The 16,091-nt window shown below is 39.5% G+C and overlaps 1 protein-coding gene across 15 annotated transcripts in view; it reads right to left on the bottom strand.

The window, feature by feature from the left end:
- PARD3 (par-3 family cell polarity regulator) overlaps positions 1-16,091 on the bottom strand; it is a 659,680-nt gene that overhangs the window by 224,460 nt on the left and 419,129 nt on the right. For 8 of the 15 annotated variants that reach the window (XM_044228092.1, XM_044228102.1, XM_044228097.1 and 5 more), the window contains 2 exons: positions 9,499-9,658; positions 2,946-3,135 (listed from right to left, as the gene is read on the bottom strand). In XM_044228092.1, the coding sequence (XP_044084027.1) occupies positions 2,946-3,135; positions 9,499-9,658 (350 nt within the window). The remainder of the gene's footprint in view (positions 1-2,945; positions 3,136-9,498; positions 9,659-16,091) is intronic. The other 7 variants (XM_044228104.1, XM_044228105.1, XM_044228094.1 and 4 more) reach the window with 1 other exon arrangement.

Here is a 16,091-nt window from a genome sequence, read left to right as displayed (position 1 = left end):
GCCACTTTTTTTCCATGAAATTTTGACTACATTTTTGAAACCTTTGGGGCTCCTTCACATACTACTATGCCTGCATACTGTGTATGCATGTATCTGTGCATGTATGTGTGTATGCATGTGTGTGTGCATGTAAGCGTGTGCACGTGTGTATGTATGGGTGCGTGCATGTGTGCGTGTATGTATGTGTGTACATGTACGTGTGTGCGTATGTATGGGTGTGTGTATGCATGTGTGTGCGTGTGTGTGTGTATGTATTTACAGCCACAGCCTGTAGTATACACATAATTACGTACTGTTTAGACATATTCCTTAAATTTATATATGCTTGAGTACTATGTTTATGTAGTAGTATTCAGATACCACTATGCTTACTACATTATTCTTGTAGTTTCCACATACACCCCAATTGGAAAAGACAGTCCTAGAAGTGAAAACTAAAAACCCATATGATAAGAACTATGATCCAATTTTGCAATAGCGTACTCTAAATTATATATTTTCAGTAAGAATAATTCTTTCATCTGTTGAAAGCTGATCCCTTCAATCATTCTACTCATGAAATACATTCTTAATAGAAATTTTGGTAAGAGACTTTTCAAATAAATATTGTTGGTGCCAATGTTATCTGAAAACCACATATTGGCATATTTTTTAAACTGATCTCATATCCTTGGAATTATGTTGCCACTAAGATTAGAATCTGCTGTTTTGCCTTGTTTCTCCTTAAAAACATTGTTGATGTTCCCTAAATCAATTAATGGATTGAAAAAAGTATATCCTATTCGTTAACAAAAGTTCAGCCATTTGACGTATTCACCTTCCACGATGGCTCAGTGAACTGTAAACATACACAATTTAAAATGTCAAATGAGTTTGTGAGCTAATAAGAGTCTTAAAATAACTAAATACTCTTAAACCATGACATACTTAATTCTTCCCTATCAATATACCCATTAAACTAATTTCAGACACAATAAACAGTATACTAGAATACTTAACAAGTTCGATTGCAAAACTGACAGCTGATTCTTTCAAGAATGTAACCATATCCTGACCCCCAATGTTATTAAAATTCCAGTTATTAATCCTGTCTTATTGCCCTTTTGTTTTCATAACATTTTCATCAAGGATTAGGGAGATATTGTCAGGCTGGAAAAGCTTACATTTTCTGCTGTGATTCGGAACAGCTGCCATTCTTGTTTGGATAACCCTTCATTCATATTCCTTCCCCTGCTCCACGTCCCCCACAGCAAAATCACGCAAGTCCTCCCCATTTTATCAATGCCCTTAGGGAAATTAATGCCACAATCTATTTCTGCTAGTTCCTTATTTAGTTTCACCAATACAGTGCGTTAGAAGGCCCCAAACAGATCTATTCCTATGGCCACCTTCACAATCCTCACCACCGTGGAAATTCGAAGGCTTTTGTCCCAAAGTTGAACGCTGCCAATAACTAACCCTCACTTTCCCTGTTGCTGCTTTCACTCTCCGAAACAGATACGAACTGCAGCAGTGAATGGAACAGCATCTGTGGATTTCAAATGAGATTTTACTTTATACTGTGGTTTCCCCTTCTATGTTGAGCCAAAAACCTCATTCACAGATATGCTATTATCATGCAAGCTGGAGTATAGCTCCTTTTTAAATCCTGTATTTTCAGGAAGAGATTTTTGTTTTTTTTTTTCTTGAAGAAAGAAGACAAGACAAGACAGAGACAGACTTTTCAAGGATCCAAACAAACAGGTGAGACTATTCCAGAATTCCCAGGTACATGTGCTGGATGTTCATGTGGTTTTGTAAGGAGTGGGGGAAGGGGGCTGGGGAGTGGGTGACTTTGCTAAGATCACCTCTAAAAAATGTTAACACAAATCAACAATGGGCCCCCAGACCTCTCTGATCTAATACCGACTGTTGACACAAGTCTGGGTAAGAGTAGAGAAGAGAAATGGGTAAGTGGTGAAGAACAATGCTGTAACATTTAAGTATTATTTTGCTGATGTATTCATGGAACACCCCCAGAGAAAGGGCAATAAGAAAATTCTGGTATAATGTTTCACGCGGCTTATGCTAATTTTTACTACAACCTCACAAGGTCATCCCTGGGAGGTACTTGCCTTTCGGCTTATGGATGTGTGTAATTACGAGGCACGCAAATTAAGGCACACATCCACACTCACGGGCCTCGCATCGGCTCGATAATATCAAATGCTTCCTTCTGTTTTGGGAGATTTGGGAGAAAGAAACGGCATTAGACTGCCCCAAAAGTCACAATGTTAGAAGCAAGAAGGAAGGGTTACAGCACTCTAAAAAAACCAACCCTTTAAAAAGTCTCCTCCTGGGGCACCTGGGTGGCTCAGTGGGTTAAAGCCTCTGCCTTCGGCTCAGGTCATGATCTCAGGGTCCTGGAATCATCCCCACATCGGGCTCTCTGCTTAGCAGGGAGTCTGCTTCCCCTTCTCTCTCTACTTGTGATCTCTGTCTGTCAAATAAATAAATTTAAAAAAAAAAGTCTCCTCCCACTCCTACAGCATAGCAGCTATTAATTTGACCAAAGTCATCTAATGGTTACAAACTTTCAGCCACCTCAGAGATTTTGCTTAGAACTGATTTAATGAAAAAACAATTCATCAAATTAATACAGATCTAAAATAACCAACAGCGGAACTTCAGAAATGAAAAGGTCTTTTTGGTGAGCGGAAGCTCTGTCATAGAGCTGGCGGAGTTAGTCAGTACAGCTCTGGACACGCTAAAACAATGGGGCAAGTTTATGGGGTGGAGGGGAATCTTTTATTAAAAGAGTGATAATTAAGAGTATTAAGACCACGGAAACAGAACACGGCCATAAAACAAAACTGATTAACTGTGCTTAATGATAGACCATTTAAACATAAAATGAAGGTGATTGCAATTAAGTCATGTTTTCCAAGCCTGGAGTGCGGTCTTACCAGTCTGCTGAATCACTGATTGCAGCCTTCGCCCACGTGCCGGCGTCCGTTGTCATGAAGCCCACGTCATCGTGGGAGCTGGAAGATGACTGGTCAGACAGATGTGGGGGAAGCACTGGCAGCCTGTCATCTTCTATAATGACAGTGTCATCCTGGGGCATGTTCACCGTGGGGGACAGCTGGTATTTACCTGCCCAGTGGAAAGAAAAGTAAGAGAAATTCTAGATCTCGATCTAAGGGCTACACATATAGCTATACGAATGACAATATTAGAAAAAGGCTAAATTTCCAAATGTCTGCTCAACCTGGTGGAACAAAACAGAAGGAAGGACATTTATTTTTTCACAAGTAAATGGCCAGTGGAGGCCTCGAGTCTGCTCCCTTCTCTGACTTGGTGGCTCTGTAGCTCTTGGCACAGAGTTTAATTTCACTGGATTCAGGTTTCCTAAAGCCACAGATGATCTCCAGAACGTCTTCTAATGTGAAAATGTGACACAGATTCTAGGTTGTGGAAGTCCTTTGAAAAATTTTACCAGGAAATTTATAGGGAAGCCCTGCAGACTTACATCAATCACTCCCGTACTCATTCGCTGGGCACATACCACATAGCAAGGATGGAAGAAAGACTTAAACCTCTGCCTCCAAAGAGCCCACACCCTGAGAAAGAGCCCGGCATACAAACAGGGATAACGGACTGGTGGTGTGAAGGATGTGCTCAAAGGACTATGGCCTTCACTAGGGCTTGTAATTGCCTGGGCAGCTGGAGGTAGAGGACGCCAGGGATCTTCACAAAAGTTAATCTCACAGTTGGGCTCTGAATGAGGAATGTGATCTTTTCTGCTAGGAGAAATGATGACATTGACTTTACGCATTGGCAACAACATCATTAAATTCATGATGGAGAAAAGCTCCCGGTACACTGAGGGGGCACGTCAAAGATGAGTACATGCAAAGTTGAGGCCTCACAGGGAGATGGCAGGAGTGATCTGAAATGATAGGATCTCACTGCCCAAAGGATTTCAGGGCAAGATAGTGGGGTCTGTATATTTTTATTTATTCAATTCCGATGTAACGTTCTTGGTAAGGAGAGACTCCAAACTGTCTCTACTGATGAGTTTTTTGGGGAAGTCTGCTCGGGCGTGTGGGATCACCATGACAGATGTATTTTTTGGGACAAAATGAAGATTCAAGCCCTCAATCACTAAAGATAAAGCTTCTTTATCTTTGATGAGGCATCTTCCTCCCCAAAACATCCACAGTTCTGGCTTCCTCCTCAAATCTCATGCCATACTTCTGGGTAAGACCTCGCTGGACAAGCCTTTGGCCCAAGTGGACCCATCAAGAGATTTCATACTCACAGAAACATACATCAGGGTACGATGACTGCCTCTCCCAACAGGACAAGAATTGACAATTTCCCCATCACCTTACAGCAGGATAGGCCAAGTCTCATTTGAAGTCCAATATTCCAATCTGGTAAGCCAGCTCTACTGGCTCCTACCCAACTGAAACGGACTGCTGTCCTTTCCCAACACTGGCACCATTTTACACTTTACACTGGGTGCTCTTTCCCTTTATTGTGAGCCACTTTTTAAAATAGCACCACAGCAACATGTGGAGAGATTTTAACATTTTAACATCAGGCTTAAGATCTAATTTTTAAAACAAACATTCGTAAGAATGTGCAAATGATGACTTTTTATTTTAACACGATTTTGGCAATTATGGGCTGGCATATATAGGCTTGAAGGATTTTTAAAACACATATTATTCTAGATGTTCAACAAAGGAACAAAAATTAAGTTGATATGTATCTTTTCAGGACAACCCACAGAAGAGTATGTGCTAGACGTTTCAAACGCATTCATTATTTAGCACCAACTACTTTATTATAGAAATACTCTATGTTTACTGAAACAGCAACATAGCATTTTATCAAGAAAAACACTCTATTTTGATTTGAAATGCACTCATTTTGACAAACTGTGAAAACTAGCAACTTTTTATGAATGCTCATGATTATAAAGCAAATCCAATTTAACGTAATCGTTTCCTTCTCCTGAATTCAAATTACTCATTTACTACTACTTGAGTTTTAGGACTTCAACACAGAAAGAAAAAAATCTGTCTAAAAAATTATCATTCATAAATAAAGTTGGGCATCCTAGGACGATCACCAGAAGAAATATTTCCTTCTCAAGACAGACTTTTTTGCCTAAAAAGTGTACAGAATGACAAAACCAGAGTTATCCCTGACAGCTCGCCACTGACAAGGCACGTGTCACAGCATTAAATGCCAAGTCCTCACAAAGGCAAAATTTACTGGAAGGAAAAATTACAATATAATTATAGTGCACTCGCTTTTAAACACAAAAACTAAAACTCTTGGGTTTACACAATATATTCTGGGAGACAGCCTAATAAGCAATATGGAACACTGAATGGTTCTTCATATGACAATCCTTTTATAATATGCTGTGTTGAGTAGAAATATTGTACCTTAAGTGATCCAAAATTTTATACATAAATGGTAAGAAATTTTCCTAATAATAAGAAAACAATTTAGCTTTTTTCCTCTCACAAATGATTCTAGGGGTTAATATTTCAAAAGATTTGAGAATTCACATTTTTTATGAGCTTCCCAACTTCTTCACATACTCGCCAAGAGTTAGTTTTTGATTCTGGATGCAGGAATATATTGGGAATAATGGACAACTAAATTATTTCACTCCCAGTTCTACCAACTCCACCTAGACAATACCTCTTAATGATGTGAGTACATCATAAACGTGAAACCTTCCAAGGGTGATCTGAGAAGCCTTTGATCTGTTGTTTGATGGATAAATATTCCTTCCTCAACTAGTTAACCAACAAACTACTAACTAAAACTTAAACCAATCAATATCTTATAGAGGAGTGAAACAATGGATACAAAATGATTGTTTACTAAACATTTATTAATTGGTACATTTACACAGAAGACAATACCATTCATGACACTAGAAACAGATGAAAACTTTTCCAGTGATTTGACTCACAATAAAAATAACATTAATGTTCCATTTATCAATGCTGAATTTCTAACAAGATAAAAATATGCTGAGCACAAATATTTATTAAACTCACCACAAATGTATGACTATAAAAACTACTGAGGTTAAACTCTAAAACGAATATACCAGATTTTGGTCTTACTTTAAACAAAAAATTTCTTCAGATTAAAATTTGGAAAAAAAAAAAAAATTAAGGTTCCATGACTCCAAGTGTCAACTTGAGATATATTTTAGTGAGCATGTTGGTTAAATTAACCATGCCTGTTATTATTTAATGATTATTATAGTTAAGGCAGTCCAGCAATTTAGGAGATTTTTTTTTTAAGTCTTTTAACATGAAGTGATCCTAGGTTGGATCTCTAGAAATTTCTTTTTAATGAATATCCAGGATTAAAAGCCCTGATTAGTGGCAGGTAAGCCCACACAGGAGACATTAGCAGAAATCTTGCCTTGGTCACAACTCTGGCTGATCTGACCAAAAGCTAGGGAGACCAATCCAGGTTGAAGTAATGTGGGACTCATGAATCGGGAGAAGACACACCCTCACTGGTTCAGGAACACAGAAACCTTGTGACTTCAGACTTGTCACTGAATTTCTCTGAACATGAGATAATTCAGCTGGAGTAGATGATTTCTAAGGCTGTTTTCAGAGATGAGCTGTTCTAATCTTCAGAACACAGTGGCCGCCAGAATGAACAGCTTCTGGAGACTGTCTAATGCTTTTTGCTTAAAGATATGGATAAATTAATATTAATAAAGAATGGTCATCACTGGTCCTCATTGTGTGGTCTAACTATGCCCTAGAGAGGGCTACTTTTAGAAAAAGGAAATAACCAAAAACAACAAAGAACAAAAAAATCACCATGGGATCTTGTGTTGGTGGTCCTTTATCTGTTAAGTGGGAGAATGCAGCGGATGACCCCTGACCCTGCCAAGTCTTCCATCTCTTCCTTTTTTGATTTATTTTTTAGAAGCTTCTCTCCTGAGATATGTTTCCACAGAAATGAGTTAGAGAGCCCCAAAGCTCCTTTTGGTCTAGAGTCTCACATGAGGATTTTTCTAGGTAAAAATTCACCCTGTTTGCATACAATCAGTCATTTCTTAATCAGCTAGAATTTCAATACAAAGCTCTATCTGAATCAGAGCAGATCATAAAGTAAATACCATCACCTCCACTAGTGTCTACATATGAGCTATTCTAAATACAGAAGACAACCCGTAACCAAACAAGATCTACCTGAGAGATTTCCATGTACCTAGATTCTGTGCAAATCAGATACATACTAGTGCTACTGATTTAGGTTAACAGAAATTCAGTGCTCTACTTTCTGATATTTGGTAACCTGTTCTGGTATTTTGTTGTAAGCTAAAATCCCTTGCAGGACCTGGGAATGGACTTAGCAAACTAACTGTTTCTTAGGGCCACTGATAATGGAGTATGGACTGATGAAGACTGAGTTCTCAAATTTGTGAAACTCAAGACAGATCAGGTTAAGCATATACATTTCTCAGGGCAAAACTAGAGAGGATCCCTAGTTGTTAGCAGTAGAATATGTAAAAAACGATGTAAAGAAAATATCCAAACTGTTCAACATTAACTTGGCCTACCAACAAAGGGTAAAGAGTCTTTCACCCCCCACCCAAAGGGCATGCACAGTACATCACAAAGATCACAAAGCACAGAGCTGGGAGGGAAGTTGCTGCCCCCGGAAGGCATCTGGAGCCTTAAAAGTCCATTACATCTCCACAGGAGGGAAGGAAGAACAACAGCAACACCAACGGAAGTGGCCTAATGAAGCCACAGCTAACAAAATCAGGGCACCAGACTATGAAGAAAATGAAGGAATCCTCAACCCCTTATAGACAGCACTTCAAAAGGTCACTAGGTGAATTTTGGGGTTTTTTGGTTTTTTAGTTTTAGTTTCTCAGCCTTCCTCTGAAGCATCAGGGATTGGAGGCAGGACGCAGGTTACAGGAACTGGTGGACCAATGGTCTGATTCAGTATGGCAAGTCCTATGTTCCTATAATAAAGGGGAACAGCGTATCACTTTGTATGCACGCAGATCCAGGGACACATGCACTCTCTCTCTCAAGGGGTCTGAATTTTCATTAATGAAAAAAGTATTTAACAAAGATAAATTTCACGCCACAACCAAGAAAGTATGGGAAATGCAACGCCAGTGAAGAGAACGATCATTAAGAAGTGAAGATTAGTGTGGTAATCTCTGAGAACTGTGTACCTCCTAACAAGTGCACAATGGTTTCAGCATCCTTCCCCTACTTCCATTTATGCCAAGCAGGCAAAAAAAAAAAAAAAAAGAACAGAAAATTATCGACAAAATCAAACCAAGGGCTGGCAGGTCTAAGTCCTATGTGCAACAAAATAAGGAACTGAGAATTTAGCAACTTTTCCAAACTAGAAAGCTAGAAGGACCAAAGGAAGACCAGAAAATTGTACTAGTCATTTTTATTTGTTTTTCCTGTCACGCCCAGGAGAGAGTTCTTTATAAGCAAAGATTGTGTCTCACTCATTTTTGTATCTACAAGAAAAGTTTGTACACAAACGTCTTGTCAATAGAAGGTTTTCCACAAATGTCCACTGATGAAGGAAATAAATTCCTGTCCCAATGAAGCTTCGCAATGGAGACTTGAATTGTATTAAATCTTCATTAAATGTTTCAAAATGGCATTAAATTTAGGGTTTTACTTTCAAGCCTTGCGAAACACACCAGCAATAAAAGTGTTTTATGTCAGGGGCTGTTTTAATCAAAACAGCTTCTTATGCTTTAAATTTGAAAACTCTCACAAGTTAATCCCAAGATGAGCAACTCAGTCAATCCAACCACTCCTGTGGCAAAGCAAGTCTTTATTAACTGGATCTGTTAGGAGAGAGCTGCGCGGCTGCGGAGCTCGTGCTAATAACCTCATTACCCACTGGGGGCCAAGCAGACAGTGTGGTGCTGAATCCAAACAAAGGATGCAAAACACCAGCTTCCAGATTTTAAAATGAGGGTTTTGAAAAAGTAGAGATGCAACTTAAAAACGGTAACATCTTACTGAGTACAAGCCAAATCAATGTGAGTATTTCGTCTACCTGCAAACGTGGGGAGATGCGTTTGTTCCCTACACACAGCGCTGCTGTGAAAGCGACACAACTCTGAATCCTCCTTGTCATAAACCACTGAATTCTGACTTTCCTAAAACATGGCTTCACGTCTACTCTCCAACAAGCTAAACACATCTTGATCACTGACTGTATTTCCATGTGACCCTTCCTTTTCTCCCCCCCAGCCCCCCACATGTTACAGGATCTAAAATTCACTTAACAAAATCAATGTATTGATTCAGTCTCTCCACTATTAACACTTCCTGGATGATTGTAATGAACCTGCTCTTTCTCCTCTTAAAAACACGGGCCTGCCTTACATTAATATTACATTAATAACCTTCCAGTGAACCAGGAAAGCATAAAAATAAGATGTGATAAACAGAGTTTTACCTGACTCACCCATTATCCTGCTGAGGGCAGCATTTCTCGTGGGGGATTCATCAAGCCCCTCGATCCCACTGTAGAGGGAATGGGAAATTCTTCGTTCTCGATCATCCAATACCGTTTCAATGGGCAGCTCGGGTCCAGAGGGGCTCCCAGGCGACTTCAGCTATGGAGAAAAGGGGGCAAGGGAAAGTCAGTCCTGGAGGCCCATGAGCAGCATGGGGGAATTATAACAACTTGCCCAAGGCCTGCATCCAACTGGGTACCAAATGAACTAGAACTTTTCACCCTGTACCAAAATAATTTGTGATGACAGCTCTGCCTAATGACCAACTTTCTCTGCCACTTTACACTGGGCCTCCCATGAAGTTCTGTCAGATTGCAGCCATTGGAGGAAAAATATGTATATTAAAAGCTTTTTTTTTTTTTTAACTTATTTTGCTGCTTATTTTTTCAATTTGACTGTTAGTATCTGCTGAAGTCAATTTAAGTTATGGTTTAATTCGGAATTCTTTATGAGATGTTGCTCTGCATAAAGCGTGCTTTATCAGAATGGAAGCTGGAACTGAGCTATACTTTTTGTATCTATAATAAGCAAATATACCTCACAAGAGCTGGTAGAATTACTATCTACTCTACAAGACCTAAAGACCACTTGTGAGCTCAGTTGTCTTGAACAATTCACCGAGTCTACATTTCTTCTGCTAGAAATTAGAAAAAAAAATCCTATTCTCTTACTGCAATCTTAAGATAGTGAGTACCTGAGAAAACCACTTTCATAGTACACAAACAATATAGAAGTAAGGACCAAATATTCTAATGAAGCAAAGATGTGTTGGTCACAAACATATATGATCTAAAAAAATAAGCAAAGAATATAGGTCAATTTCCATCACCATGATTAAAACAGTATGTGGCATTCTTTAAAACAGCTGTGCCTCATAGGTCAGATTCTTCACAAAAATAATAGGAATAAGGAACCTATGTTCATAAGGCCTTGAAACAAATCAGCTTCAAGGAGGAACAAAGCACACTTAACAGCAATCCTCCAAATGTGGGCTCTGAGGTTAACCCCATAGACTAATATCTTATGACGCTCCGGTACTGGCTTTCAGCCAGAGACAAAGAGGGCTTGGCAGGGAGGGCTGGGCTGGTGGTAGGGGGAGCCTGGGGGGAGGCAGCACAGCACCGCCAAGTGGGAGAGAGGACCGCACATCTCAAACAGAGGAAACCACAATGGCTCAGGCTCCTTCATTGGAACAAATTATTATTTCTGTTAGAAGCTATCATCTGTTTAATATAAATGAGATATTTAATGAAGTTCCGAATTGTAGACTTATCTCTCCCAGTTTGATAAGCACTGGGGAGATTTAATGCATTGAAGGGTCAACACAATTACAATTGGAGGCACGTCAAACTGCAGGAGAATAATAAACTCGCAGCGCTAGTGAATTAGACTCAATAAGGTTTAAATTGTGAAATGAGGATTTGTTTTATTAGTTTTTTTTTTTTAAATTGCTGATTACAACTGACAGCTTCACAGAAAAGTAAATTAAATATTCAAGGTCTCTGATGTAAAAAAATAAAAGGACATTTTCTGAAAAAATACTATGCCTCAATTCCTAAGTACTTTGGGGAGGTAAAAACAAAAACAAACAAAAGCAATACCCTATGTCTTTAAGAACAAGTATATCTGAAAAAATTTTAAATGAGCACATATACTGAAGAAACTTGCAATCCAGATCTCTAAACGAGACCTACTTACTGTACAATTTATTTTATAAGACAAACAATGCATCCTCACATTTGCTTAACAGATTACATTTAATTGAACTGAGAACTGCAATTTTCTAGATGATAAAATCCTTATAAAGCTATTCATGAGAAATCCCTAAATAGTCTAAAAGGCTATTTTAGAATTTTAGAAAATCGAATAAAAATTCCATTAAAAAAAAAGCAGATGCAGGCTTTCTAGAGAAAAAAACAGTAAGGTGCCTGTTCAGAAAGAACCTCACACTTGAACGTTTTCATGGGAAAGAGTCTACACCTCCCCTACCTCCCTAACCATGTCTAATTTACATCTCAAAAGACAGATTTAAATGAAGACATCAGTAGCCTACTACATAAATATTTAACAGAAGATACAATGCCTTTTAATTTCTTTAAAAAAAAAAAAACCTGATTGGGGTGCACAGTTTTGTTTTAAATCTATTGATGATTTTTTGTTGTTGTTGCAAGAAAGGAGTTTAAGAACAAGAAACATGCCACGGGGCACTATGGTGGTACAGGCAAGAGACAGAGTGAGGGGGTCCTGGAAGGAGGCCCAGGGTAGTCTGCAACCTAGCTCGTCCCAGGCCCTGTTAAGTCTCCTTACATAAAAACCTGCTCCAAGTCAAACTTAATTAGAAGAAGATACTAAAATAAAAGAACCACAATTTTTACTTTGTGGCTTGCTGCCTGAGGTGCAAAAAATGTTCTTCAATCTAACTTAATTTAGTTAGTTTACTAACTAGTTAGTTAATTTACTCCTCCTCCAGGGAGGAGTAATTATGCTCAGGCCCCCCTCAGCTCCACCTCTGGAAAAACAGGAAAGCCTTTCCACCTGTTGGAAAAAAATTAGCTCTCAGTTGTACTGGGTAGCAGTCTTTTCTAAAGTAATACAGAAATGTATATCACGGGTCCAAAAACATCTGATACTCCTTGACCTGGCTACTTCTTTCACTTTGTGGTGGTCACTGCCCTCACAAAATAATAAGCTATGCGAATCAGATTCATGTCGATCAGTTCTTTATCATAACATTATCTACAAAGGTATAAAATTGGGAATTACCCCAATACTGGAAAACAATGTTAAATGTAGTCCATACTTAGAAAAGATATTCAAACGATCCTATGTTGCTTTTATAATCAGAAAGTAACAAATGATATATAATAACAAAGAAACTGGATACTGTCCAATCAATATGCTTTCCATTATATACTTGATTACTTTTCTTAGGAAGAGTTAAAATCTTGGCTTCTTTTTAAAAAACTAATATATTTTCTGCAGCATTTAGCAAATTCTCATGTTGTTTGAAAGTAAGCATGAGTGGGTCAAATGATGTCTTTAATATAGAGAAATTGTATCCCACCATCTCAACATTAACATCAAAAACCTGACACAGATGTGGCCCCAATCTCCACAGCAAATTACAGACTGGGTTCTGGTTAGTAACTGTCACCATCTTATTATTCGACATTTCAATATTTATGGGCTTCTTCTATTTTATCCCCAATACCTGGCACAGGGCAGGTACTAGGTGACTAAATGTATGAATAAATTAATTTCCAACTGAAGGACTCAGATTTTCCTCAAAATGGCTTGGAGATCTTATACACACTAGGCCACTGGAAGCAGGCCTCAAGCTGAGAGCACAGCACAGTACACAGCCTAGATTACAATGATATCTTGTGGAAAGCACTAACATCCAAAGGACGGGTAGAAACGAAACAATGAATAAAAAGACAGGCTTGAGTTTTGAAGAGTGGTCCTAGTGTTAGGGTCAGTTTCAGGTTCCGCTGTCAGGCAGGACAACACTTCATCTCCTTCCCATCCTCGCCCCCTCACCACCCCCCGGGGGCTACACCAAGGATCAGAGAGGTACTGGAACCTCCCCAAGTCACTCTACCTACGGCAGACCCAAAATGTAACGGACTGTCTGATGCTAAAACCCATGCTTTTATTGTATGCTACTTCCTAACACAACCAGAATATAAACTGCCTGAACACAATCACAGCCAATTAGGCGCACTCGCATGTGTAAGAGGAATGGGCACCGTGCTTCTAAATTACTTTGCCACTACCCTGGCCTTACAGCCATTAAGCAAATCATTCGACCTCTCCGCTTTTATTTCTTAATACATAAAGTGAAGAGAATCATAAATGATACCTTAGGCCCCTTCCTATTCTCATAGAGCTTTCTAATTCTAAGAGGATTAAACTTCAGAGACTCATTTTAAAGTAGTCCCTGATGACTAAATCCTTCAGTATGGGGTCTAAGACAAGGCTCACCCAGCCGCATTCTCTACTGGTACTAAGACGAGGCTTTACGTGTCTAACACAGATACAATGAGATAACTGCAGGCTGTGTTAAAGTGCTGTAATTTCTACAAACGTTAATTTCCTTGGAACATCTACAATCAGCATAATTGTCATACACAGGTTATTTTCAATCCTCAAGGAACAATGTCAAGTATTTACTCCCGTTTCCCTCTACTCTCCTTCAAAGTCCTCAACAAAAGTTTTCTTTGTGATGGTAACCAACATTTCTGCCTCTTGCTTTATGTGTTATATCCAATGGAAAAGACTTAAAAAAACGTTTTTCTCCAAAAAAGTTAATCTATCAGTCAGGAGCACAAAACAAGGGAAAGCCATTTCTCTCTCTCTCTTTATTCCCCCCCTAAAGAAACAATTATTGTTAATGAGATGTTTTTAAATGTACTTAAGAACAATAAAGGTAAGGAAAGCAAAGGAAATCCAGAATCACTGCCAAAATATTAGTTTGGTTACCATGTCTGATGGTTTTGTTTTGTTTTGTTTTTAGAACTTCAGTTTCTTTAATATAACTATGTTATCTTTTCTTCTAAACACATCAGCCTCCCTAGGATTATTTCCCTAGTCATTCCGTTCATGTTTAGGTGACAGCTCTGGGTTGGACATCAAGTGATGGAGAGGTAGGAACACGGCAGATGGACAAGGTCCCAGCCATCTCAGAATTCACCGTTCCCACGAAAGAAAACTAAAAAGAAAAACCAGGACAAGATGACTGCTGCTAGATGAAGGTAAGTAGTGGGACTACGGAATACTCTGGTGAGAGAAACAAACTAAAAGCTGAAAGCTGTCTTTGTGAGGGCAAGGAGCAGAATGGGCTCATGGGGCAAACCCAGAGGCGACAGAGAAATTGCAAGCAGTGCAGAGGAGCTCACGCTGGCCGCACGGGACAGGCTGGAGGGGCACAGACGCCAGCTTCTGCATGGCCCAGGGACCCACGGGATGGAGACTGATGCCCGTCCCGGAGAGGATGGAAACCTCCTGAAGGGATTTCAGCCAGGAATGACATGAACAACGTGTTCTGAGGAAAAACCTGCCTTCCTGCAGGGTGAGGACAGACTACAGCAGCCAGTCCTGTGGGACAAGGGAGTCTGAGGTGGTGCCACAGCAGAGGGGATGGCGAAAAGTGGCTCAAGGAGAGAGAGGTTCTGGAGGCAGAGGCTACCAAACTAGGGAAGGCATCGGAGATGTCAAGAGTGAACTCACATCTCCAGCTTCTAAACCGCAGAATGGCAGTGGAGGTTTGTGGGGAGGAGGCAAGACCAGGGTGGATGAAGAACTCAGGGAGAACTGGTTTTGAAAGAAAAGCATAAACGAAGTCTTAGGCACCTTGTGACAAACCAGGGGGTATCGGGAACCAGAACAGAATTCTAGGCTGGAGACGGGGTTGTGGGACTGGTCCTAACATCGGGGGTACCTGAAGACCTCCCAAGGAGCATGCGCAGGGTAGAGGCCCCAGTCCAGGGAGAGCTCTGAGGCACACTCACAGTAACAGAGCAGACAGAAATAAAGGAACCTCAAAGGAGAGAGAAGAGCCAGAGTGAAGTAGGAGAAAAATGAGGAGAGCGGGTAAGAAGAGATTCAAGATGGCTGCTTCCAAGATTCCTGAAAGGCCAAGCAAAAGACACTGAGAAACATCTTCCAGAGAATGTCTCAAATGTGCTGTAGAGTGAAATGCTGGGTAAGGTGACGACACCTACTGTGGAGATTTGACAAATAATTTGGGGGAAAAAAATTAAGATCATATACAGCACTTCTTACATAAAAGAAAAGGGCACAGAGAGATGTGACTAAGTACAAACCATTTTCCTCCTGCAAATTCTCATCTCGTCTGGTTTGAAATTACATATGCAAACCCCTGATTTAAAGATGAGTTAGTAAAATATAGTTATGTGATATTGTCAAAGGCCGGACTCTGGCTCACTAATAGACCCAGAAGGAGGGAACCCAAGCACATTATTTTGGCTTGAGGTTCATTCATGACAAGACACCGTATGCTTGTATCAATATTTACTGTAACATAATTTACACATACTCTCTCGTAATTCAGGGAGCCGCTTTTCCAAAGGTAATATATAAGTACAACAGCAGCAAAATCATGTCTTATGCCTTATGGGAAGCTGAAGTGAGCTCTTCTGTCTTCATATAATTCTTTAGTTAAACCCTGTCAGTACAAAACGCTTCTCGGTAGTATTACAAAGAAAGCACAGCACTCGTGATACAATTTTTTTTATATAATTGTTTTATAAGCTTATATTCTCCTAAGAAACAGTAATAACCAGCAATGTATGAAAATGATACCATAAGGAATATTGAATATTAAAGTCTATTACTGTCTATTGCAGCTGTTCCCTTACTTAAATCATATCATTCACATAAATTCATATAAAGAAGTAAATGAGACACAGAGATATTTCAGTGGGATTCCAATTTCATGTGTTTTACAGGACAACAGGGAATAAAATCAGTGCTTTTATCAAAACATTTTCAGGCTGGTACAGGTTTGCTT

The sequence above is a fragment of the Neovison vison genome, chromosome 12 (assembly GCF_020171115.1).
Source record: "Neovison vison isolate M4711 chromosome 12, ASM_NN_V1, whole genome shotgun sequence".
Classification (NCBI taxonomy): domain Eukaryota; kingdom Metazoa; phylum Chordata; class Mammalia; order Carnivora; family Mustelidae; genus Neogale; species Neogale vison.
The sequence above is the reverse complement of the archived record's forward strand: the minus strand, read 5'-3'. Positions and strand labels throughout refer to the sequence as shown.